The 27,428-nt window shown below is 37.6% G+C and overlaps 1 protein-coding gene across 3 annotated transcripts in view; it reads right to left on the reverse strand.

The window, feature by feature from the left end:
- The window catches only part of epha4b (eph receptor A4b), a 113,175-nt gene extending 86,803 nt beyond the window's left edge, over positions 1-26,372 (reverse strand). For 2 of the 3 annotated variants that reach the window (XR_001480125.2, XM_006637683.3), the window contains exons 1-3: positions 26,037-26,371; positions 10,195-10,259; positions 4,750-5,410 (exon numbers count right to left, since the gene is read on the reverse strand). Coding sequence is in view for 1 of the 3 variants with exons in the window: in XM_006637683.3 (XP_006637746.2) it covers positions 4,750-5,410; positions 10,195-10,259; positions 26,037-26,124 (814 nt within the window). In the remaining 2 variants the exon portion in view is untranslated. Of the gene's footprint in view, positions 1-4,749; positions 5,411-10,194; positions 10,260-26,036 lie in introns of all 3 variants that reach the window. The other variant, XR_001480126.2, reaches the window with a different exon arrangement.
- Positions 26,373-27,428: the final 1,056 nt, after the last annotated feature.

Here is a 27,428-nt window from a genome sequence, read left to right on the forward strand (position 1 = left end):
AGGATTTAAATCATGAACGCTATGACCTTTTTGTTTACAGCAAGACATTTGGAGTGGTATACTTTGAGTCTTAAAAGGCATGACTCCATATCTCTCCTGGGAAACAAAATGCAGCATGACTTTCAGAGGTGTTTTAATGGGACTGACAATTAACAGGCTCATTTATAATGCTTGATTCTTTTTTGGCAATTATTTTTCAAGTCAAGCAGCTGAGGATTTTGAAACAGTTCAGAGAATGCCCAAATCATTTTATTGTTCATCTTCTGTGCCTTAATTAAAGTTTTACACAGAATCTTGCAAAAATGTGTTCACTTGCTTTTCATTTTTAGAAGTTTAATTTAAGATGCACTGTGCACAGAAAAATACTGAAAATGCTGGACACATATTGTGAAAATACCAAGGCCTGCTGTCAATTTACTTGGAATATATCGAATTAAATGAAGTGAAGGAAGCAATTACTTATTAGGGTTCTTACTTATTAAGAATGGTCTATGTTCATTCTTAAATTCAGAAATATGGTCTGTAAATACACTGTGGATTAAACACAGACACACATTGACATGCAAATATCTTGTGGGTGTTTTGTGTTACAATAAAATCATTCCACATTTCTTTCCTTCTTTGGATCTTGTATGTGTGTGTGGGGGGGTGAAACCTAATGAGTTAATTTCTATTTCTCTACTTATCTGCAATGTCAAACCATTTTTACAATTTTTGAATGACAGGGATGGCATTTTTATTGAAGATCTAATCAGTAGTAAAGTACTATAATGGCTGCACCAATTCAGAGAAGGCATTTTTAAATGATTTGAAGGTGTATGCTAACCCTGATGTGATTTAAAAATGATTATAAGTTTTAATCCAGAAACTTGCTATAATAATTATATCCTGCTTGTAGAATACAGTGTTTTAAAACTCAAACTCCAGCCATCTAAAGTATGCATTAGAGCAAAAATCCAATTTACTGTACAAAGGGGAAAATATTTCAATGGGAAATAGCATCGTAGGGATTGCATTAACATGTAATGCTCATTTGCGTTCTGCACATACCTGCTGATTTGGGATGAAAAACATAAAGGCCTCCTACTTACTTTGTACCAGTGCAAACCACACGGAGCCACTCTGCTGGTTGAGAGCCTGTTCTGGGATTACAGTACTCCTGGCTCCTCGATTCTCCCTTCAAAAATATCACTTCTACATTACAGATTGTTACAGGCTGCAAAGGCTTTTATCCTGCAATAAACACCCTGCAGGGCTGAACGATGGCCTCCTACATCAGCACCATTAATTTAAATTAACCTGTAGCCTCACGCTGACAAAGGCTGTGGCTCACAGAGCTGTTCATTCCCACTGAAAGCAGCACTGATACACATTACATGAAACACCATCTCAGAACATTCAGTTTCTGGTAATACCTGAGTGTTTACTCAGTGTGTCCAACGAAACCATGGGAACAAACCGATCTTATAAAACTATATGAATAGTTTATGAGTATAATACAAATAATTGTGGAGCATACAGTTATTCTGTTAAATACAATAACACTATTCACAGTTTGTCTTTTTATCCATTTAAGAATGCATGTTTGATTACTGCAACACAAAGATTAGCAATATGATTCACCAAAGCCTTAAAAGTCTTTGTCACAATAGGCCTTTAGGAATCTAAGCTGGCCCATGCACTGGACAGATAATACAACTGAGAATAATCCCTGCTGAATTCTAAAGTATCTTTTAAATTCCTGGCATCAGATTACTTCCAATACATGTAGAAGGATTTTCACAGTAAGCAGACATTACTCTAGGATACAGTTTTAAGTAAAAACAGAATGTCAGTTGTTCAACATAACTGGAAAATGTGCTGTTAGCATAGCGACAGCCTTAAAATGAATATGTACTTAAGATTCAGAACAAATTGTTAGTGTCGTGTCATATTCCATTTCAACTGAATTTAAAACATATTCTAGAAGACATTCCAATAGATGTACAGTGTACCTACTATATATCCAAGGGAAACACTGTGACAAGCAGTAATGAGAAGTTCTGATGATGTTTTGTAGTCCATACATACTGTGTAAAAAGGACTGAATGGCTGAAACCTGAAAGAAAGGCAACCTTATACAATTTATGGTGCATATATTACAAAATTGCTTTTCTGTATGCAAGGGATTAACAAAGTTAGATAGCAAATACAATAATCTTTGAGCACAGTGATTCACACTTAGAGGACTGATTGTTTTTTCTTCTGTTTAAACTAAAACACAATTGAGTCAATTAGTCTTTATTAGTCTGGTCTTCAACATCATTCTCCTCCAGAAAACAAGCACACCCATCCACAAGCAATGATCATGCACACTACTTGGCCCTGTTGTTATCTGCGCATGAAGAGCAATGCTGAGTGATCATGACTGACCTTTGCTGGTTGACCCAGTGCTGACAGAAAGTCTATATCATTACCCACTTTCTTATTATATCTGGGGGTAACATATAAAGATTGCAAATCATGATTACACCTTTCTGTCAATGTATGATGTGACAAGAAAAGTGGATGTAATGGATTTTTCCCCTCACACTTCTTTTTAAGCTTTTATTCAACCAGATATTTCTTCCTCCTATATTTTCCATCTAAGTCTACCTCTGCTTATATAACATAGCAGACAGCACAAACCAACATCTTGGGTAAGAGACCTGCCATGTTGATTTGAATGCTCTTGAGAGATGAGAGAAGGGTCACGTCATATCAAGTGGCAGCTCATTATTAGATATCCATATCAGAGCCCCTGCACAACTGCAAACATGCATTTGCAGACATGCAGTCAAACCCCAGTTTTAAATTGCTGTTAAAGGCACAGCTTTGAGTGCCCAGACACAAAATCCAAAAATGTACCAACCTGCTGCGCAGAAAGACTTTCATTAAAATTTTGACTTCAGTGCACTTAAGACACTAGGGGGATGATCTCACCTTAACAGGAAGTATGAGCTCATGAAATGGGCTTTAGAGATTTAACAAGATCAGGCATCAGGAAAGCATAGCTGCTGGTAATACCTGAATGTTTGCTTTCTAGTGTATTTTTCCTTTAGAAGTTAGTACTGATCTGATTCCTTGTAATATTAACCTGAGCTTGTGAAGATACTGGACACAGAGATTACCAAGGTATGATAGTATGTAATCTCTGCAATTTTTGGACATCCAGCAAAGTGATTTAAGGTTCATGGATTTCATTCAGCAACTATTTCAATTTGGATAAGCATTTTGCTTCTATCCAAAAATACACTGATATATTACTTCTCTCCTACTGTACTTGCAAAAAAGCAAAATTATCTCATTATCTGTCTCTATTAGCCCAAGGGAGCCTGTTTTTGATAACAATATACTGTACATATGGCATTTTGCAATCTGGGACTTATTGAAAGAACTTAAAAAGCAACAGTTCTTTCAGTCATCTGAAGTTTGCCATTCCTTCTCCTGTTCTAAGAGTTATGTGTTGTGTTTAGCATCTTGAAATTGGTGCTATCCTTCAATGTCACACATTGCATTTCTCTAAGAAAGCCCGCAGGAGGAAATAGCTTCTCGACACCACTAACTCTGCACAATATTTTTTTCACAGCATAGCCTTTGTTTTAGCCAAACAGCAAATGATAACAGACTGGAAACACTAACCCACATATGTTTGTGGAAAGGGTTCTGATCTTCATTAAAAATAAATTGGTTTAAAGGTATCAAAGTCTCTTCCACAGTACTTACCATTCTCTGTAATTAACTACTAATCCCTGTTTTCAAATAATAGATTACACTGAGAACTATTCACAACTTCTCACCTTTACTGACTTTTTTCCCAAGTTTTTATAAACTGATAGAAAAACAATTCCAATAAAATGAACTGGCAGTTATTTTCCTTCATATTGCGGCACAGATTTTCAAAGCACACTCCTTTAGTTTGCTCAAATCAACCCGCCTGCTTGTGGAAAACAACGATTGCAGTTACCATTCAATTCTTGGATAACAATAGTCCAATACTTGAGGGGTTCCTTTCCATTCCTTCAGTGACTCAAAAAACCTAGAAATATTTCTGATTTACTAGTTTTCACTGGCATACTTACACACTACCTACAGTATAGTTTAACCCCTAAGACATACTGTCAGGAGCAAATGTCTGCACACTCTAGATAACCCATAAGTAAAGTGCATACAATATAGATCAAAACAATCTGTTTTCCATTCATTTAAATGTTAGTACAAATAAAACACACAAACTCTAACTCTAATACAAACTCGAGGTACAGTAAACCATGGCTTAATTTTCTTAAGCTTCACTCAAACAAGAACACTAAATAAACAACATGCTATAGAATTCCAAAGTTAAAGAAAGCAACTTAAAGTAATAGGTTTTCAGGCTAAAATATGACCGGCACTCACACTAATCCTAAAAAGCATAATAACGGTGTAGCACTTTAAAAAGTAAAATCTGAGGGCAATGATAAAGCTAGTCCTAGCTAGTATGCAGCATATCAGGAAACTGTTCAAGGAGGTAGTTGCGACAGCATGTGTAGGCTGCAAAGGAACAGGGTAAAGGTTTATTCCATGGTGAAAGAAAAAGAAAAGAGACACAAAATCTCAGCTGTGAAGGCTCCACACACCTGTAGAAGGCACCACAGCAGAAACATTGAGTATCTTTCCTTTCCTCCATATAAAGAAACACCCACCACAAGAGTTTTCCAACCAATAAGAGCATGAAAACCTTGAACTCACGTTGGCAGATGTCGTTTCGTTCTTCAAAGCCAGGGTTGCAGACACAGCGACCAATTGGTACCAGCCAGCCTCCATCGGCACTGCAGTACATTTTCGGTGTGTCAAACTCCTGCGAGTTGTTGACACAGGTGCCCCGCACCTCGACCAAGGCCGAATCGCCACCAGTGACAGTGTCGGGAAACTCCGCCAGGTTGAGCACGGTGACGGGGCATTTCTTGTAGTAAACCCGGACTGAAACCAGGGCGATGCAAGCCCCCACATCCTGGAAGGCCAGGTAGAAACCCTTCTTGCTCAGGTTGCTTATATCTCGGACTTCTGTGTTCAGCTTCATCACCCGATCCCCAACGTCCACCTGGGTGAAGCTCTCATCCGCCGCGATGGTGTCAATCTTGATGTACTGACTCTCCTTGATGAACCACAGGTTGCTGTTGTTGGACTCGTAGTAGTACATGTTGAAGGTCTCCTTGCAGGTGCCCGGCACTCCTGGCAGGCTGTTGCAGTCACGCAGAGTGAACTTGATCTCAATGTAGACGCGCTGGGCACCATCGCGGGGTATGTGACTGGTACGTAGCCAGTTGTTCTGGTTGGCCTCCATCACGTTGCACACCTGGTAGGTCCTCATGGGAGTGTTCCTCTCATCCATCACACTGATCTCTTCCCACTGTCAGGGGAAACACAGGTGTTAGTTGGCAGAAAGCTTTAAATAGACAAATCTAGCATACTGCATAAATGGGGAAAGAACTGACTGCTGGAAAGAAATAGCACCCTTGTTTTCTACTCTCATTGAAACTTCACCTGTGACTGTGTAGTAACATTGATTTTTTTATCATTACGGCATGACTGAATATATTATTAACGGTAGCAATAGAAGTAATTAATAAAAATAAGCATTACGGGAATCCTGTACAGTTGTAATGTTTTTACCTCACATTGGACAGACAGGAGTAGAGCATGTCTGATGTATCAGTAGTGCCAAACTTTGTGTGTGGTATGAAGTTGGAGAGCATCCCTTATCCAGATACTTTCCCCCATCTGTTTTCACTTCTGTGCTTTTCTTTAATTGACAACACTTTCCACACACAGAATAAATCCTCCTATATGTAAAAACGTAATCTGTTAATGATTTATTTATAATTACTTTAATATTTCTAATTCCAAAAAGCTGCATCGGGCAACATAAAGAGTACAGCTTCTTGGCATGAATTTGATTTAGAGTGGAAAATTATGGCAGACCACCTTGAAAGCTCAGAGAAAATGTGCTTCCAAGCTTGTCACAAACTTCTGAACAATAAGCACATATCCTGTTGCATATAAAATGATCAACAGTCAATTTCTTTTTTCTTCCATTTATCATAATAAACATTGCTGTGCAGTGCAATTACATTTTGGCAAACTAACTTCACTTTCAGGACCTGACATTAATAAATCTAGACACAGGTGCATAATGTATGTACAGTACAATGCAAGGGTGACTAATCTTGACAGAAACCCTACTTGACTTAAAAATAACCTTCCAGGATTTAATGCATTACGTTAAGTGTTCTTAACTCATTTTCTATGTAGACTTGAATGTTTCATTTATTAATATGCTATTGACATAAGCCAGGAACAGCAGGGCTGCCTGCTGTCAACCTGTTCAATTTTGGAGTTGTAGGGGTTATGATTTTCTTCTGTATATGTTTATTCAACTTTTATGTAGGAAGTTTGAGTTGGTTTGTATTACACATACTTTGCTTGGAGTTCTTACAAACCTGAGAATAATTTGTCTTTATTGTCACAAATGAAGAAAATGTAATGAGAACACTTTGTTCAAATAAATACTCCTCTAAATGAGATAGAAGATTTATGCTGGCCTCTACTGACATTTAATTTTGCTTTATTAAGAAAATAAATAGTAATAATAATAATTTAATAATTGCTTACACTTATATTGCATTTTTCTGGACACTCCACTCAAAGCACTTCACAGGTAATGGGGACTCCCCTCCATCACCACCAGTGTGCAGTTCCACCTGGATGATGCGACAGCCATAGCCATAGAGCAGGCATAGTGTGCCAGAACGCTCCCCACACACCAGCTCTCCATGGGGAGGAGAACAGAGTGATGGAGCCAATTCATAGATGGGGATTATTAGGAGGCCATGATTGGTTAAGGCCAATGGGAAATTTGCAGAGGACACCCCTACTCTTTTCAAGAAACGCCCTGGGATTTTCAATGACCACAGAGAGTCAGGATCTCAGTTTTACTCCTCATCCAGGGGACGGCACCTTTTTACAGTGTTGTGTCCCCGTCACTATACTGGGGAATAAGGACCCACACAAACTGAGAATGAGCACCTCCTACTGGCCCCTCTAATACCTCTTTCAGCAGCAACCTTAGTTTGTCCCAGGAGGTCTCCCATGCAGGTACTGACCAGGCAGTGGGCTGCCGGTTGTGAGTTACAGGGTGAATGGCTGCTGACACAATGAAAACATTAGACCACAAACGTGTCATGGAAAGTCCCAAAGTGGCTCTGTAAACTTGCAGAGCTTTCTTATCCAGGGATTCACTAGGCTTCCCAAGCAGCATGCACACAACTGGCAGAGCTCTGTCAAGGTACTGTAGGTTGGGCTCAGTCAGCCAGGGTCATCTTATCTTTTCAACAAACAGCAACTCCTGTGATGTGCTGGGCACCTGCTCATGTGCATCGAGAGATGCAGCTCTATCCCACTCAGTACTAACCCTCCTATTTGCAGTGTCAAATAAAACTAGATCTACAGGTGGCCATGTCAAAGGGCCTAGTCTGTGCTTCTTCATTCTCTCGCAGGTGGAATGGGTGTCTGTGCCAAAGAACTATGTTTTGAAAGCAACTGACTATTAATTGGATGGGTATTGAATTTGCTACCCATGTTCGTTTGTGTTATTTTCAAAGTTAAAAAAAATATATTTTTTAGATTTTGAGGAAAAGGCAGGCAAGTTAGATTTCATGTGGGTCTTACAAAATGAGGTGTTTTGGTATTTGCCTTTAATAAACAACAGGCTGTACTTCTGTCAGGGCCTTCAGATACAGATATGGGGCAAATATTCATCTGGAAAAGCTTAACAAGTTTCTATCTTTGTTTCTAACTTGGGGGTAGTCAAGCTTGATCTTTAATTAGGATCCCAGCTGGGGATCAGTCAAAACATTTCATCCACAGAACCTTACTCGGTACCATAATCACATTTCAGACGCCTGATTGCTTTGAAGCCAGGAAAACATGTTGGATCAAGGGTTCAGTCAAACCCTTTACTGCTTTCACTTCATTTCACTTTGCAATCATCCAGTAGTTAAAGATACTTAAGCATAATTGGTTTTAAACTCCCAAGAAAGTCTGCTTTTGAGAAAAGCCATTCCCTCCTGAAACATACATAACTTTCATTTTCTTTTTCCATCCTGAAAATATTAGATCATTTAAAAACTGGACATTTGAAGATCATCCACATCTGGTACTGGACCAATGTATTTGACTTGCTCTGTGGGTCAAGTGGCAGATGACTGACTCACTAAGACAAATATCCACCGGAAATGACTGGGGGGCTCTGAGAATGTACTCCTTAACTCTTTAATTCCTACAGCAATTAAGCTGTCTCCAAATCTGGTGTCTAGGGTGAACATTATAATCCTCACATATGAAATGCTTGACTCTGGTATGTCAACCTAGCTGTGATTTCTGTGTTTTGTGCCTTTTGGGCTTTTCAAAACAAAGCAAAATCTATGTTCAAAACCAATGCTCTAAATGCAGCGTCTCAAATAATTTCCAACTACAAGAAAAAACTGTTTGTGCATCAAATGTAACATTTTTAAATTTAACTTGCCATGATAGAGGAGTCTGCATTACGCATCATGATCTCTGCAGGCTTTTCTTTGTCAAATTTGCCTCACACTAACAAAAGGCACATTTCTAAATAGAAGTACCCTGGGTGTTTATATACTTGAAACTAAAAAATCATTTCTGAATAACCTCTCCCAGACCCCTGCTGAAATAAAGATCTGCAGCTTAGGCACAGCTCAGCATTCCACTGAAAATTGCCAGGTCCAGTCCATCCCTTAGCTGAATGTACATTCAACAGAAACATGACATGAAGAAAAATGGGTCTGTTTTTCATACAATGGGCAAGTTAGCATCACTCCAGGTATTAACTGGTAATATGTTAAGCCTCTCCTATGAGGGCAAGATGCTACAGTCAAAACCCCTAAAGAAATCTCACTTGACACATCTTTTTTCCATCAAAAAGAATCTCCCTAATGCCTAGACTGTTTCTGGTATCAACCTGCAGCAGCGATTTAAGCAATAAAAAGTTTACCTACATCAACCTATCCTACATTTCCAGTCATTTCCAGTTAACATATGCGTACAGTACCTTTTCAGGTTTTAACTTACATTAAAATACAGTATCCATAAACTAAAGACATGACAGGGAATTCCTTTTTGAAAAATGACCTCCAACTTAAATCTTAATGCACCACATCAGATCAGGTTGTTTCTGATAAAATAAGCTTTACTGCAGCTACTGTATAGTATACAGCAAGAAACGTCTGAAACTGATCTAATTGGTTCCTTGGATGTATTTAATGGGTTTTTCTTAAACCAAAACAATTGATTTTTTTACAAAGCTCAGCATCAGTTTAAATAACTTGATTATTTTAAGCCATATGGGTGACTCATAAAAAGATTAAGCTCCTTTTTTTCTTTTTCAACAGCCTTTTGCTGTTAAAACCCCATACTGAGTCTGTGCTATGAATCTGCAAGAGTCAATACACTCCACTTCAGCTGTAAAGAGGTGTATGTGTAATTTATTTATCACGTAAGCCTAATTGAGCAGCGTTTAGCCAGTTACAGCTTTGCCAAGTTGCTTACTTACTGCACCTTAGTTAGCTGCACATAAAAAGTTGTACATTTATATATATTCTTCATACTAAAGAATCACAAAGCAGTGTTATGTCTTCTATCCTTATCTCTAGAATCATAAGCAATGGCATCCAATTACATTATCTAGCACAGCAGTCCCAATGCTTTTTCCAAAGTGGTGTGACCACTCAGATATGTCAGAGTATTCTTCATAGAGCACTAGCAGTAACAACTGTGATACTTATTACACCACAATTAATTAAAGCCTGCTGCAGCTCCAAACAATGGCGCCACTAATGGACTCTTAGAATGTGAGCTTTGGAAACTGTAATAACTTTTACTTAGCGGAAAAAACTACAGACATAATGCTAGGTTGAGCAAAGCTTGCAGGTAGCTAAAAGAAGTGGAATTCAATGTGTACACTGAAGAAAACATTAACAGATGATGCATAAGGACCTGCTTTTCCTGACATTATTCTACATTTTATGATTCTAGCATGAGGTCCAAAAGCAGGACCATGCGCAATCACCACAACGCACACAGGCTTATACAAATCATATACTTTAAGACACTCACCCCCTCTGCCGGATAGGCCTCCCAGCCCAGATCTCCTAGTGCCGACATGGAGTCCAGCAAAGTAACTGCAACCAGAAAAGGCAGAACAGCAGCAATGTGACAAACAGTATAACTCACACCATCATGCTTTAGGGCTCTGGAAAAATGTGTTATCGACATTCGACACTGCCTTTATCTGGAGAATTGGGTACACAGAGTCACAGAGTTTCAGCTTTTATATGAAACTGTTTTTTAATTGAAGTTTATCTGAAACAGGACTCCCCCACACCCATTCCAACTGACCCCAGCCTTTGGGGCTTATGCATCTTCAATTAGTGGCCAAGGATTACATTAACCAAGTAATGAGTTAAATTATGTAACTGGCAGTTCATTTTAAATGAGCTCCCGAAGTGTTTCTGTAGGGCTAGGGGAAAACATCCTTGACTTGAAGGTTTTATACTAAATGTGATTAGTCATCTATATTTGCAAACATTCACACAAGATCATTCCAAATATTAATCTAGACAGATGTGTGACCTATAATATAAAGAATTTTATATTAGTGTTGGCTATCTGGGGTTTACCTAGGAATTATAAGTATTACCCATATTAATAAAATGGATATCAAGATGTTTTTTTTTTTGTGAGAGCTTGTGAAAAAAGAAAATTAAATTTTTGTAGCAAAAAATCAACAGCAGCACCCAAGTATCCCCAAGTCACTCAAGACACAAAAGGTTAAAAGGGGGGCTAAATGGCAAGTTAAAATCTAAAGCTAGTTTTCCCCAGGTCTCTGAACTGTACTTCCCACTTTGAGGTCTATTCCAAAGCAATTAAGCTTCTGCACCACGAGTGATTAATTTTTAATTACATCCAATCTGCAGATGTTCAGTTTAAAGACTCAGAGCCATCTCCTTATATGATTCTGAAGCACAGGCCAGGACAATACAAAATACAAAATTGAAATATTTATTTTTTGGCTTTAAATCCATGGCATTTCTAACAAAAAACAACCTTTTCTGTATTATTAATTTGTTTATGTGTTATGTCTGAGACTTATTTCACTGTCCAAAAAGGATTAAATCCAAAACAGAAAATGCTGGGTTTGAAAGGGAAATCTACTATATTCAATAAAAATATGTTTAGTTCCTACTAACTGTATCAAAAAGTTACCATTTGTATAAAATAAGCATTAAATATTTGTTTAGGCTCAAACATTCATGAGTATACCACAAGAGCACAATGAGCAAATCTGAATCTGTTGCTTTTATTAATTGTAGATGGACAACATTAAATACTGATATCTGTCAAAGAAGGCTTTAATTTTTCGGAGGATGTCACAATATTTACATTTAAAAACCCAGCTGCCATTTTTAATAACAGTCTGCTGACATGACGCACAATGCAACCACAGACTAAGGTGTCTCACGGTTTGCAGGTCTGTTGCAACAAAAATACACCAACAACCCCCCTCCCCTCATCATCACCCCACTCAGTAATCACTGTAAAAGCTGGAAAATTAAGAAACGATCATGCCATCAGTTGAGAACCCCCCCCCCCAGTCCAGGTACAGTCAGCATGTATGAGAGGCCTGAGTGGCTCCTGAAAGAGTCTTGATGAGATAAAGCAGGGAACTGCAGAAGCACATGGCCAAGGCAGCTGCTGAAACAGAAGGTGAAGAGACCTCTTGGGGAAAGGGGGGATTGTTGTTATGCTCCTGTTTCAAAGCTCCAGAAATGCCAGGCTTCATCTCATTGGGAAAAGGGAATAGTTAAAGCCACATTAAAAAGGGCACCGTCTCACGTGAACAAATGTGAACCGAGTGATTTCTTCTTTTTTTAATATATTCTAACCAAAACAAATGAAGCTTAGTCTGCACCTGTATGTGTAAAGGAAAGCCATTTAATAATGTTTAACCAAATAAGCTGCAACTAACGTGGTCGAACCTCACCCTATTCAATACCACATGGCCATGGTTACAATGCTGATATCTTGACATTTATAGCACGTTTCCCACTTTGCACCAGCACTACTAAGGTCAACAGTCATTTCTCTAAAAACAGAACACCTCTTTTACAACTGTTTAAAGAATCTTTATGCTACAGTAGATGAACAATAAAGCAACACATAGCTCAGTGTTATCCACTTAGCTACTGTACATATTTGTTTTCTCCTTGCAAGGCAAGGGTTTGTGTCAAATCCACATTTCAGTCTCACACAGCAATGACAGAAGTTCTACAAAGAAACACACAAGGCAACTTGTATTAGGACCAGTGAGGTTAGAAATGTTAATTTCACACAGCCTGGGCATGAAGATCCTCGCTTGCTTTCTAACCATCCTTGAACTGCAGCAGAACAGTGGCATTCCATCGGAGCTGCAGCAAATGGGTTCCTGAGGGTATAACCTGTTGGATACGTCTTAAATATATCGTAACCTTGCCCAGAATAATGGCGAATCAGCTACTGTTGTACCCCAAATATACACATATCTTCTAATTAAACTCTGGGATGCAGAGCCACTTCTGTAGGTTAAGGAATCTAAAAGTCTCCTAGTCTGAACTTTGAAGCTAATTCCACTATTTTACCCATTTAAAATACAATTATACTCCTCTTATTTACATTGTTAAACCATGAGTAAAACCTTTTGCCTAGAGAAGCAGGCCTGCTGTAAAAAGGTGTGAAACACTTGAACTGTATTACATACAGGGAGGTGGACAAAACAATGGAAACACCAAGCAATACAGTATATGAATATTTTTTTACAATAACTGCAAAGAGCTGAGTTGGCCTTCAGAACAGCTTCAGTCCATCCTAGAAGTCTGATATACAAGTTTGAACTGTTTCTAGTGGGATATTAGACCATTCTTCAAGAAGAAATGCCTCTAGTTCTTTGAGAATTGAAGGAAATCCACTGTACTCTCTAAATTCCAGAACATCCCATAAGAGTTCAGTGGTGTTTAGTTCTGGTGATTGGGAAGGCCTTGGAAGGTGTTTGACCTCATACAGGTGTTACTGAAACCATACTTGAGTCATTAAGGGGCATTTTCATCTTGAAATATGGGAACACCTTCATGAAACAATGTCTGCACCATAAGGTGGACCTAAAATGGCTTCATATTTCTTGGCCGTAATTCTCACATGCATAGTAATAACCGAACCCAATGAGTTACAGTAAGTGTCCATCTATCCCTGTCGGTGAACTTCGAACTTTGAAAACTATTCCTTTTTTCCGATGTCATTTACCTTTCTTTGGTGTATGCCACATCATGATCTTTGATACTGTTTCCCTTGACACAATAAATAGTTTTGCTATTTCTGTGACCGATGCACTTGCAATATGGGTGGCAACACTTTGACCTCTTTCAAAATCTCTTAAACCGCTCATATTGCTTTAGAAACGCACATATTGAAGTGGTGATGTCTTAAGATGTCTTAAAATCTTTTATCACGGAAACATACTGTATCTGTAATTAGTCATCAATATTTTGAAATGTATACGAAATACGAGTAAAATCCTATTTAATTGTGATTTTGTTGCTTCAAAATATGAGTCCTTTTTCGTTAGCTTGTGCCCCTTATCTCCAACTGCACCAATTCAGATCAGTGTAGAGAAAGGCCAACAAAAAAAGGTATTTCTCAAGGGAATGACCCAAGTCTTTAAAACGCATTGCTACTGTAACTTAAACCAGACACAAACCCCTTCACTAGGAGATAAAGACCTGTCCATTAGTCACTCTGCCATGTATCACATTCAATATTATCTAATAATCATAACATGAAGCTCAATTGAACAGAAAAACCCTAATGGAACTCAGCTTGATACAGTATATAATGAAGCATCAATATTACAATTTTAAAACAAATTCCAATGTACTGTATATTCTTTACAAACCAAGAGTGAAGTGTCCCAGGTATGGTACCAATTTCTGTTCTTGTGAGACAATAAGTGCTTATTTTACTTAAAAAGATGATTTTAGACTTTTAGATTTGCACAAGTCATCTTTTTTATAGACAATTATCTGAAATGCTAGAATGATGATAATTTCTTGCAATTCCATTGATAAACAGATATCATGTAGTGTTCCCTAAAGATACAGCTTGAAATCTGAAAGTATCAAATTTAGAAGAAACAGAGAGTTATTGATCATTCTTACTACACGGTGTTTTTACATCTTCAGAGCAAACAACAAGGACAGATAATACAGAGAAAGTCTACAAGAGAAAGATAATATTCCTCCCCAAAACATAAAAATACAAAGCACCACATTATTGAATTCATCTCTTGAACTATATTATTTTCAAAAATCCTGTGCTTGTCATAAGCAGGTATAATAATTATAAAAAATGATGACTGAACTTATGTCATGCACATGAAATGTGGAATATGTCTTCCAGTTGTTTTATCTAATTTACCGGGTGTCTATAAATAGTCTTTTTCATGACTAACTTTTGTCTTCAACAACCTCTTTAGCAAATCATTCATTGGCATCAGTTCAAAATAAAACTGGCTTATGTGCATTACATTAAGACTTGTATTTAATAAGGCAATCAAGACTCTTCATATTAAAGCCATCAGTAAACGCTAGCTAGTCATACCCTAAACTTTTCAGTGGTCTCTTTCTGAACTCTTCCAACAACAAATACTACTGTACCTGCTAAAAACTAAACTGACTTATGAATGAGGATTTACATTAGATTTGGTCATTTAGCCATTTTTGAACATTTGATTCTAGTACCTGATTAATCAAAGAATGCTATTCAAGTGAATAGGCCATCAAGACATAGCTTATTAGTTAAGTCTATTGTCTTTCAACTACTGTACATCTCTAGAAAAAGGATCTCACATTCACAATTTAGAACACCATCAATATTGCACTGCCAATTGAGTCTGTTGGCCACCAGTTTCTGAACTATGTGTAGTGAAGGGATTTGATTTTGAATTCATCTATTGAAACTTTCATATACATGTCAATTGAGTATTCTTTATCCTGGGCTTGTTTCGTTACTATTATAGCAATAAAAATGTGTTTTACTTTTCAAGGCAGAATGAAACAAATGACAGTGTCAAGAAGGCAAGCTTCACGTTCACTATGTTTTGAGACATTTTGAGATACCAATAGCTTATCATAACAAAAAGAAACATTTTTATGTAAAGTCATGCATCTGAATGTTGTTTATATCAAAGGACACAGTGAAGTACAGTAGATACTCAATGGAACTGAAACCTTGTATGATACCAGGTATCATGTACAGTATTCATGTCATGTCATTTACCAAACCGCTTTATACCAAACAATGTCACGGGAAGCTGGTGCCTTCCCGGCAAGCACCGGGCACAAGGCAGGGTACACCCTGGACGGGGCGTCAGTCCATCGCAGGCCAGTGCGAGCCAATCATACATGGGGACAATCTGGAGGCCACATGAAGGCCGAGGGGGGATAAGTCCCTACTCTCATCGAGAAATGCCCGGGGATCTTTAATGACCACTGAGAGTCAGGACCTTGGTTTAACGTCTCATCCGAAAAACAGCACCCACTACAGTATAGTGTCCCCGCCACTATACTGGGGCATTAGGACCCACACAGACTTCAGGGTGAGCACCCCCCCTGGTCCCACTAACACCTCTTCCAGCAGCAGCCATAGCTTCCCAGAAGGTCTCCATCCAGGTACTGACCAGGGTCAACCCTGCTGAGCTTCAGTGGGTAGCCGGTTGAGAGCTGCAGGGTGATATAGCTGCTGGCTGCCTGTGTATTCCTCAGCTCTTATTAATAGTGGATGTTTGGAAAGACAAACCTTACTCTCACTGTGATCTACTCACAACACAGGGTAATCATCCTGAAGACTGACCGATGATGTAGTCTGTGTTGCATAATACACCAGATGTTGTTTTTTTCCTGCCACAAGGTACTCAGAACCCATTGGTTTAACAACTGCTTATTGTCGTCATTCATATGATGTCAATATGACAGTTACTGAAAAAGTCAAGGAAAACCTGCTGAGAAAACAAAAAAAACAATGATTGTGAAACTTTCACATCTGCAGTTTCACGCATCCTAGTTTAATCCCCAGCCTTGCCCAGGTAATGCCTCTTTAATCTACCTGTCAAGGTGTTTCACAATATCACAGCAATTGCAAGACTTTACAAAAGCTTTTTACAAAAGGCTGTTGTAGATGTCCGCTCCTTGGTCCTTCCATTTTAGTATTCTGGGTGTATTCTCTCCCTCCAACTTGTAGATCGATAGGTAAGAATTCAGTCATTGAAAAAGGACTAGATCATTGCCATTGTTCCACACAACCACTAAGAAAAGTCACAGAAGTCATTCTGCTGACAAAGCTGCAGTAAGACAGAGAATTTATTAAATACTATGCAAACTATATATTTCTGTTCTGAATTGGAGAGCTACTCAATTTAAATTCCAATGCTGTACATTTATCTAGGTTAACTGAAGGTAATATAAATTAGATTTATTTAGCCACAGCTATTTTTTAATACAATTACAGTTCTAATACTAATTCATTAAAAGTAGAAGGTCATTCAATTAAAAAAATAAGGTACCTGTAATGAAATGAGTTTAATTTGTGAAGTGGAACTAAAATAGAGCAATAAAGAAAAAAGATACAAAAAAGATTTGTATGTATAGCTTTCTTTCAAACACAGACCCAACATGGCAATTAAGAGCAACAGGAGACGAAATAATTACAAATCTTACAAATGCATTCACAAAAATGTATGTACCATATTAAAACTACCAAATCCAAACCAGAACAAAGACATCTTGGTGTGAGTGGAGCAACTTCTTGGTTCATGGATTTCAGACCTTTGGCAGAAGGAGATTTAATATAATTTGTGTCACTATGATGCTGTCCTGCATACAGTTTCAAAGTAGCTGCAAAAATGCTGTTTTACATACCCATACTTCTGAACATACGAGTCAATTCCACAGCAATACATTTACTCACTTCTCTCAGTGTCGAGAGAAATCATGTATCTGCTGCCAGATGCTGAACTCCACCACTAGTAACAATTTCCTTGAGGATCCATTCAAGCCCTTTAACATTAACAAGCTTTCTTTCTTGCATTCACTTACTCATCCCCTTGCAAATATCTGTTCATAAGCCAAGTGCCTTATAATTTCTCACAATTAGATACGGTGACCTCTTCGTCTTCGACTGAAGGTGTTGCTGCTGACTGGCACAGAATTTCAGCCATTAATTTAAACTTTCGACTGATTCTGGCCTCTTTTACGCTGGGGATTTAAAGCTTTAAGATTCTAAGGAGCTAGAGGTTAATTGCAGAATGATTCATCTGTCCACCACCAAATGCAAATCAAGGCTGATATAAACTTTTTGGACTGAAAACTGCTTGACGTACACATACAAACTTCTGCTAAGTAAGTTTCCATTCCACTTTTCTAAGGTAAAATGGTTTAACAATGCTAATGTTGTCTCTGCTACCGAGTACATGAGCACATATTTGTAACTACAGCTGTTCAGAAAGATCAGCAAAGGTTGTTTCCCAGTAGCCCACACTTCACATACTGTATGAGTGCTTTTGTCACATATGTCTTAAAGACAAAACAGAAAATGGAGTCTTGAAAGGTCTTTGGAAACTTGAAACCAAAGCTGATTTTGAAGAAACACATTTAAGTGTACAAAAAAAAGTTCACAAGTCTAATATTGACTAAAATTAAATCTGCATGTCTGATCAGTCTACAAAAAGAAATTATTACCACAAATCCATGAGGTGCTGTAGCACACTCCCTTCTAATTTGTATTTTCACAAGTTTTAATTTGAAGTGAAACGAAAAAGGGAAGGCTTCATCCCTGAGAGTTTCCTCTCCCTGCAGCCCATGTTTGGAGTGAAATATAATGAACTCTGATAGGGATGTAATATAAGAGACTGCCTAGTATTAGGGGATTTCTCCTTTATTAAATACATTTTATTCCTTGGCCCAGCCTGGTTGCTAGAAGCCTGTGGTTCATTTTTGCCATTTTCAGCAAACATGGTAAATGACTCAAGGATAACAGTTGATCTGTGAAATTGACAGTATTCTAATATTAGAACACAGTAATTAAAATGATAACATATGGAAATACTCAAAACTGTGGCACCAAAACTTGCCTTTAAAGATATTCTTAAAGATGCCAATTTCATAATAAAAAAATGTCTGTCAGAATATAAACAGTGCTACTTGAAGCTCTGAGTCTAATAGAGCTGTTGTTTTAACACCTGAATAGTTCCGAGACATGTTTCCTCTCTCTGATTATAATGGCCTCTGACATATTTAAGCACTTGTTACTGGATAAATAGAGCTATTTGTTCGAGACATCCTTTTTATGAATGGCACCTAGAGGCACTGATAAATCTGATGCACAAACATTGTCATGCCGCATGTTGAAGAGCAAAACCTTACAAAACAGGTTGTGAAACAGAGCCTTTTTCTGCATAGAAACAGTGGCACACATTAAAAGTAGACATTATTTGTACCATTCAAGTAAAGCATTCCAAAGCCTCCTAATACTACCTAATACTGGGTTTTCTGTTATTCATCTGAATTTACCTAGAGCAGTAAGAGAAAGCAAAAACTGTTTTTTTTCTTGAATTTAATTTTCCTGATACATACCAAAATTGGAACAATACCTTAAAATTATTCTCCTTACTTCAGTTAAAACTAAGTGTAAGGATGATAAAATTCACAAAGGGTGTGGTATGGGAGGTACTATCTTTTTTCAGGAACACCGAGGATCATTTCAGAGAGATGTTGGAGTCAATTTGTATTATTTCTTCTGGTGTTTCTGGAATCTAATCTGAACATCTCCATTTCAGAAAGCCCCCGTGTGTAAAAACAATGCTGTGAAATACAGTACAGTAATATACTGTATACTGAGCACACTTATTCATAACCACCAACATCCTTGTGGTATCTTATAGTATCACTTCATCACAATTCTTATAGTGAAGATGATAAGCTTTTAAGAGGCTGTCAAGGACCTCAGACATACTGTAGTATTAGTAGTTCAGGTGGGTAGCTGCATCAGCATGCGTAGGCTGCAAAGGAACAAGTAATAGATTTATTCCATGCTGGAAAAAAGAAGAAAGAAAACACAACGTTTTGGCCGTTGAGCCTTCTTCAGGTGTGAAGACCTGAATAAACCTATTACTTGTACTGTAGTATTGTCTTAAGTGCATAGTTCAAAGACGTGGGCATCCTTGAAGTTAATCCAGTGTACTGTATGTTAATTGGAGAAGTGTTCATGCATCTTTGTACCTCTGTATGGAAACTACTGAAACAAAAGTCGAGTACAGTATTTCCGTTTATCCCATTTAAAGCGATTTAATTTATCCCATTTAAAGCGATAATTAAATGAATGCAAATATTTTCATTTGATCCTTATGATTAAACGTGTACTCCAAAAATATATTATATTGTCCTTTACCTTTAATATCATACAAGACAAAAAAAAATCTAGAAGGGCAACAAAGATGATACATGATCTGGTTACTGGTGACTTGAAAATCCGAAATGGATACAGAAATCACTTTTATTCGTTATCCATGGGGAATGGCAAAAATAGTCATTTGAGGATAGCTGGATAGCTGGAAGGATGAACATGACAGAACTGAGGTCATCTTGTCTCCTAACCACCAGCTGGGAATTCACCAACATCACAGAAACAATTACTGCAACTGCTCCTAAACACCTGACACTGGCACCACAGAGGACACTGTCTTGAAACAGAAAGGATTTGGTTCTCAGGTGTGATCAAACCCAGAGAAGAAACATACAGTATTTCAGTAAAAGAAAGGTAAAGCTTTGGTCATTTATGCAATTCACAGACTCACAATATAATTTCTTCACTTTCACTTGATCTTCAATATTAACTTTCATGAATTTAACTAAAAGGGACAGGAAAATTGTAAAGCTGAACGCATATATTACTTTTAAGAAAACAATCTGTACTTGTAATTGTATATAAACGGATTTTATACCTCAGACTAATTCATGAGAAGAAGTCTGCCTTCCATAGATTTAAAACATACATTTTCTTTGCTAATTTTAAAGACTACTAGCAAGCATTTTAAACAATGTCACTGTATTTACTGTTAATAAGGGAAATTGATGCATCCAAACTAGAAGGTTGGAAAAAGAATATAAATGATCTGGTTACTGGTGACTTAAAAATCAGAAATGGATACAGAAATCACAAAATCTGAAATGAGCAAACTTGAAATGTACTGCTTGTGTACAGTAAATGCTTACTTTAACAAAAATGCACGGAAACCGCTTCATGTTTAAAGAGAAGTTTAACATACTGTACATAAATTCTTAACCTCTTTTTCTTATTTAAAAAAATCTCCATGGAATATTACATTTAGAAGTTACCATTGTGGGTTGACTAGTCCTATTCCTACTGTGATTTCAGTATCATGCATTATTTCAGCCACCTAAGCTCTCATGTAGTACAACAAAAGAAGTCTTAAGGAATATTCAGTACAGATCAGCACTGTCTAATGCAACTTACATCTGCTTGTTGTAATGACAGAGACCAGGCTGCTGCTGCAATTTCTGAAACAGGTTCACTGCTGGAAAGAAGTTATACACTACTGTCCAGCACCTCTGAGTCACTAGACAGCTCATTACAAAACAGACAACTGGCTGTTATCTACAGTATTCTCACAGTGTAAAAGGCACCACAGAGTATATCTATACTGTCATGTGTCACACTACTTTCATATTAAATTTAAAATGACTGGAGATTTAGATATACATTTTACACAAAATATCTGAATGCAGTAATAGAGAAGAAGAATGCTTTAATGGCAAAATGGAAATTCCGTTGCTATAAAGGAACGAACAACCTTATCTTAAAATCATTTGTGCTAATGTTTCCACCTTTGTAAAGGTATTTATACTGCTGCACACGCATGCTTACAAAGTACATCCCCAACAATCCCCCTTATTCAATGTCTCCTGTATACTGTAAATGATCTTTCGCAAAATGGCTAGAGCAAAAAATAGCTACTACTTTCACACTACAGCAGCAGCATCAGAACTACACTGACCGAGAGCAACAATGAGCATAAAAGCTGCAATCCTACTTACCACCGTTACTTTCAGAATTAGTTACATCAAAACCAAATGGTCTAATAAAATCATAAGAAACAATTCTGTTTGAAAATAATGAGGATCTTAGCCAAAAAGCTAGATTCAATTAAAACTCTGTAAAAGAGAAGCAAGAGGAATGGAAACTAGATCTTAGATCATTACCTTTGCTTGCCTGTATTGAGAAATTATAAAATAATATACCTGTGCTAAAGATAAAGTGTTAGACAATTTCCCAATGACATATGAAGTTCTCACCTCACAAAGTACAAGTATAAGAGCTAATGAGACTTGGTGTGTTTCATATATGACATCCAAAATGTCAGATCTACAATGTTTTAATTTTACAATGTGAGAAAAAAAGTTGTAATCCCAGAATTGTTGATCTGAACTCAGCTATTTTTTTTACTCTTCGGATTGAATGATAAAGCCAGGCATGTTCACTGGGTGCAGTATGTAAATTATGAATGTAAGATTCAGAACTAGGATTGTGTCATAGCCTTTTCTTCTTTAAGGTGGAGACATTCTTCTGCTTCTGTATCCATCCACGGCCAAACAGACTTCAAAAATATGCAAAGAAATGTCTTAAATCACAAGAAAGGTTATCCCTCTTTATGAAGAAGAATTACGAGACACATACCGTATTTAAAAAGAAAAGAAGCAAAAAAAGGGTAATAAAGATTAGGGGAAATTAATTGAGCAATGTGCTCTTTAGTTCAAGGTCACAAATTAGACAAGATGAATATACAGTAGTCGGTTTAATTACATCACCCTGATTGATCACACCGTAGCTAAAATCTAGATCTGCCAATGAGTACAACTAGCATAAGTTAAAACAATTAAAACAATGGGGAACTTTGTCTTGTGCAGACAATTCTGAATTATGTTAAAACTAATAAAAAGGGAATCTGCTGATGTTTTCAGAAAGTTTTCAGAGGGTGCGCCAAGATGTCTTCAGACAGCCCTGTTTGTTTAATTGAACTTAGGAACCTTTTGTATGTTTTGTTAGAGCTCGGCTACAGCCTAGAAGATATCCCTTCAAAGGAAAAACTGTTTTGAAAACTATAAACGCACCTGCTTTCGGTGACAACCACGTCTATTTCCTTGTTTAAAGGTATGACTTCTCAGCAAATGAGGAATCTTTTCCCAAAAATGAGTTGATAACGAGAAATAATATAGAAAAAGGCATGTTCTTCACAGGCCCTCTTTGTAACTTATGAAAATGACTATGCTGATTTTCCCCTTGGACTACTTTATCCTGTAAGCTGTCCTTCATCGGTCCAGCTTTGATGGGATTGAACCTTAAAGAGCTCTGCAACAGATTCTGCATTGAGAATCCATGCTATTAAAAAAGCACATTAAATGAGAAAGCTGGCTACATGCAGCTGAATCAATAACGGCCTCAACACATTAAAGTAATCTTGAATTGCAAACACAGCTGCCCAGGGAGAATTCTAACCCAAGGGAGGCTGTCGACTGCAAAGTGTTTGAGTGGAATACCCAAGAACCTTAGAGATCCAAGTTCATTTTCAACGAGGTTTTGTTTTTACCCCAAGAATGTGGATGGTGAACGGAGAAAGTGAAGCTTCTTTCAGCAACAGCTTAAAAACTGGTTTAAACAGAAGTTAAAAAGGATCTTTAAGTGTGTTAAGTTTATTAAAATGCATAGTAGAAAGCCCCAAACAAGACATTGTATGTTCTGAAGGAGTCTCACAGGAAAACTGTGGGTCAGATTTACAGTTGCTCCTTAGCTAGAATGTTGAGTGATAAATGGACTTTTCTTTACACAAACAAAGGTTTTGGAAAACATTTTTAACAGGATAATATTTTTGTGGTAGGTGACTTCGTTTCACTATAGAAAGCATCATACTGTATAATCACATTTGATAAAGTGAGCAGTTAGATATAATAAAAGTGTTCAAATTAACAACTTTTGTGCCTGTTTCTTACAATCAAGCAGTTTAATAGACAAGCGCCAGAGGATAATTCAATTAAGCATTTAAGAAATCGGCTAATTCTAACAAAGATTCATCCATCTATAGTCCACTTATCCTGCTAATGGTTACATCAACGCTTACTGGAGCTGGACCCTACCGCTGTAGCGCAGAGCAGAAGACAGGACATCGGTCCTCTCCTGGATGGAACACCAGTCTATCAGAAGGCCATTGTGAAAAGGGGAATTCAGAATATCCAGTCATGGTTAGCCAGTACTGTACTGTATGTCTCTGAGAGATGGGAGGAAAATGGAGCTCCCAGTTGGAACCCATGTTAAAAATACTGGCTCCCTGAGGCTGGAATTGAACCCAAAAGCTTGGAGCTAAGTTAGCAAGCTGTCTGGCCACTGGGCTACCACTAAGGACGAACTGCTAAGGTAAATACAGTCATGGATCCGTTTTTTGGCAGCAACATAGACATAATGAGAGTAAAGCATTCCTTAGTTATTTTGCTTACATTAGACGTCGATTTGTCATTAATACATTCACAGTAAAGAATCACACCAATTAGGGAAGTGGCCTTTGTAGACAAAATGCACTGGCAAACATTATATGGAAATCTATTTTCACAAACAAAAATCTTAAATGGGATTAAAAGGATTCCTTAAATATACTGTTAAGTGTCACACTGTTAAAGGTTCCCTGTGTGCACTGCTTTGTGAGTACAATCTAATTAATGAATGACCTGTGTCTGCTTACTCTGGGCACTGTTGTACTCGTTCCCAAGGTGAATGCAGCAAATTACAGGTTTCACCCAGGTGTGAACATCTTTAAGCTTCTTAATTGGCTGCCCCCTCCTCCACCTCCAAGTTAAATCTGCCACAGTGCGTGTCACACCAAAATGTGGTATTGCGAGGCAATGAAACCTGGTAGTAAATACAAATAAGAACTATTGGAGCGCCATCTACCGTAGAACACGTGATAATTACATAATTAATAAATCACATTTTAGTGCTATTATAAAATATTTTCGAAAGACAAAGGTTATAAAAACGAAAAGGTTTTGGCTGTATACAAATAAATAATTTGAGCATATGGATTTTCCTAAGAATAACAAGGATATCGCACAACTAGATCTCACACGCCAGTATTAAGTAACTTTCCATAAAGGCTTGATTTAATAACGCCGGAGAAGAAAAAATGTAAATATATCTGGTACTGCACAATGGGTCTTTGCTTCCTATGGCTTCCCAATAGAGGAAACTAACAGAACAGTGGTCTATTAGGCAGATTAGATGGATGAATTTACAATTACAAATTACACTAAAACCACAAAAGTTGTAAGTCTGGATTTTTTTAAAAACACAGTTTTCATCATTTCTGTTTCAGTCTAGCGGACTGCTCCATGTTCGGAAACACTTCACAAGCATCATATATGAAACATCTCGAGTTTTTTTTTAACTACTACCTCCTATGAACATAAATACAACTTCAGTGTCAAGTTGAAGTCAGACTTGCTTAGACCTTTTCATGAACATAAGTTCATATTTTTCCTCTTAAGTGCATATTGTGCTTTACAATAAAACTGCAATCTTTAGTTGCAGCGGTGTCGCCAGGAGGAGTTGGTATAAAACTGATAAATTACAAATTACAAACGCTCCCTGCGTTGGAAATAGCGGCGCAGCCTTTTAACTTCACCTGCGCTTTGCAAAGCAATATTTTACAAGTCACAAGATGTAATCTAAAAATCGTACACTATAATATTCATCGTGCTATTTCTTAGCTTCATTAGTATCAGGTGTACCTTCGTCTCAAAATGAACATAGGAGGTTCAAAATAATTTTATTTCGGCCATGCCATAACAATCCAAGACCACTCCTTTACAAAGAATGCCGATAAAAAGAAAAACCAACAAAAGCGAGCTCATCTCTAGTTTGAGCATCAGAAACTGGGATGCAATCCTTCAATCAAAACACGTACAGTAGCGCTCTTTTACTGAACTTCATCACCAGCTGCATTAATAAAATCCATGTGCCTAACCCTTCAGGTTGAAGAGCTCAGGTGAAATTATGCCACACAGAATTTTCAGTTGATAATGTTCCTATTACAGCCAATTCGAAACTTGAACACAAATACATTTTTGGGTAATATTAATACACCCATCTTGTTCTTCACTACATTTAACTGTAATTCTATCGAGTATTTTAAATTGCGTTAACGAAGATGTCTACCGTTTCTATTTTACCACTAGTATACTTATCATGTCAACGCATCATATAAACTTCAATGCATCTATGTTGTTGTCACCTGAACGCAATTTCGTCAATTTAACACTTCGAACAGCACTTGCCTTTAACGAGATTAAATAAAATCTTTAGGTGTTGTGGGAACAGTATACAGGTAACATATACAAAAAAATAGATATTTCGTACGTCCAGTTATTTTCACTTTAGACACCGCATCAAGGTCGTTGATTATTATTTATACAGCTTGCAAAACTTTCACGAGGTGTATTTAAAGGCATCCGCAAAATCGCCAAAGCCTTTGTAAGTTTCTCTTGAGAAGTACGGCAGCATGAAAATATATCCCTTTTACGCTGCCTTACTTATGAGCAGATGCAATTAAAATTGAATACGAGTGTCCTGGAAAAAAAAAAACGTTGAGCATTTTTTCTATGCATGCTCCTTGTTTCACTTGCCTTATATTATTCACATCAAGCACATTATCTTGACTGGGGAAACTGCACTGAAAATAATGGGGGGGTATACAAGAAAAAAACAGTTACTAATTACACTCAATTGAAACCTAATTTGCTAATGAGCCCTACCTTCATTATCCGGATATGTCCTTAAGGCCTGGTTCGGTATAAACAAGTGAAGAGTGAGCAGGGATGGATAAATCCAAAGGAAAGCCATTTTCAGGCTGCTCTGTGTGCCTGCATCCCTGTGTACAAAGTTACTGAGCTAAAAGAGCGAGGAGGAGAGAGCAGCGGGTGGAAGGAAGGAGGATCCACCGAGAGCCCGATCTGTCAATCACAACGGGGCGGCTGGGAAGGGAAGAGAGACCCTGGGAATCGAGTCGCATCCCCAGTTAAAGGCGCACGCTCGAGAGCTCCATCATCCCCCGGCCGCAGAGCGGTCCGGACGAGCCACCCGTGTAACAGTCAAGTGATGAGTCTGATTTCTGACACATCATACCTCACAATCCGTGAATAGTGTACGCACATACTGCTCAGTAAACAAACACATAATCCCGGGTGTCCAGAGGTTCACAGCGTTTCCACTCGTTACAAAGGCTTGCTTTCAAAGCATTTTACTCTTCACTCAGGTGGCTATACTGGTGTGAACTGGGGTTAAAATGGAAGATATCCACCCATACAGTCATATTTTAATCTTTAATGTGAAGTATAAAATAAAGCGCACAGGTTAACTACAGTTTAACGTTATATGTATTGTAGGTTACTCGTTTTTTTATTTTAAACTACGCCAAAGTATTTCTAACTAAAACTGAAACACTGGATCTCGGATAATCCCCATTTATTTGTTTTTGCATAGTTATTAAAAAAAAACAGCGTTTTAAGATATCTCTAAAAAGCTGTCGATGGATGTAGTAATAGAAGGCAAAAAGAGGCAAAAGCTGTTCGCGAAGAACACCGAACTCTAAAGTAAATTATGAAAAATGTATAAGCCAGTATTCGAGCTGCTTTTTAGTTGCAGCTGACGGGAAGAGTAACATGGGTTAGAAAGCACTGAAGCAAACCGATTAATATTTTCCCCAGTGCGTGATTTTTTAGTCAGAAAGCTTTTGAATTGGGCCCAAAGCAGTAACATTGTTTCTGAAGTACACGAGTTCAGCATTACTAAACCACTGGCAGACAGTTAAGGTAATGGTACAGTACAGTACGTACGTGTCTTTAGTGCTTTCTAATTTAAATAGGTGGATTAAAGAAAGACAACGAAGAATGAGATGTGTTCTACTCATTAATATATGCTGTATTAAAATGCTAATTGTGGTCTTTCAATACCTTTGGATGTATGAGTACAATAAATATTGGAGTATATGGTGCTACTTTTAAACCTTGTTTTTCAAACCAACAGATTAAATTGAAAAAACATATGTACATGGTAAAGGTTTAAAAGGTCTTTTCTTGATATAAAGGTACAGTACAATTTGTTTCCGGGAGATTAACCTCTCCTGTATTGGACATGCTTAGTGTTTT

This window comes from Lepisosteus oculatus, chromosome 13 (assembly GCF_040954835.1).
Source record: "Lepisosteus oculatus isolate fLepOcu1 chromosome 13, fLepOcu1.hap2, whole genome shotgun sequence".
NCBI lineage: Eukaryota > Metazoa > Chordata > Actinopteri > Semionotiformes > Lepisosteidae > Lepisosteus > Lepisosteus oculatus.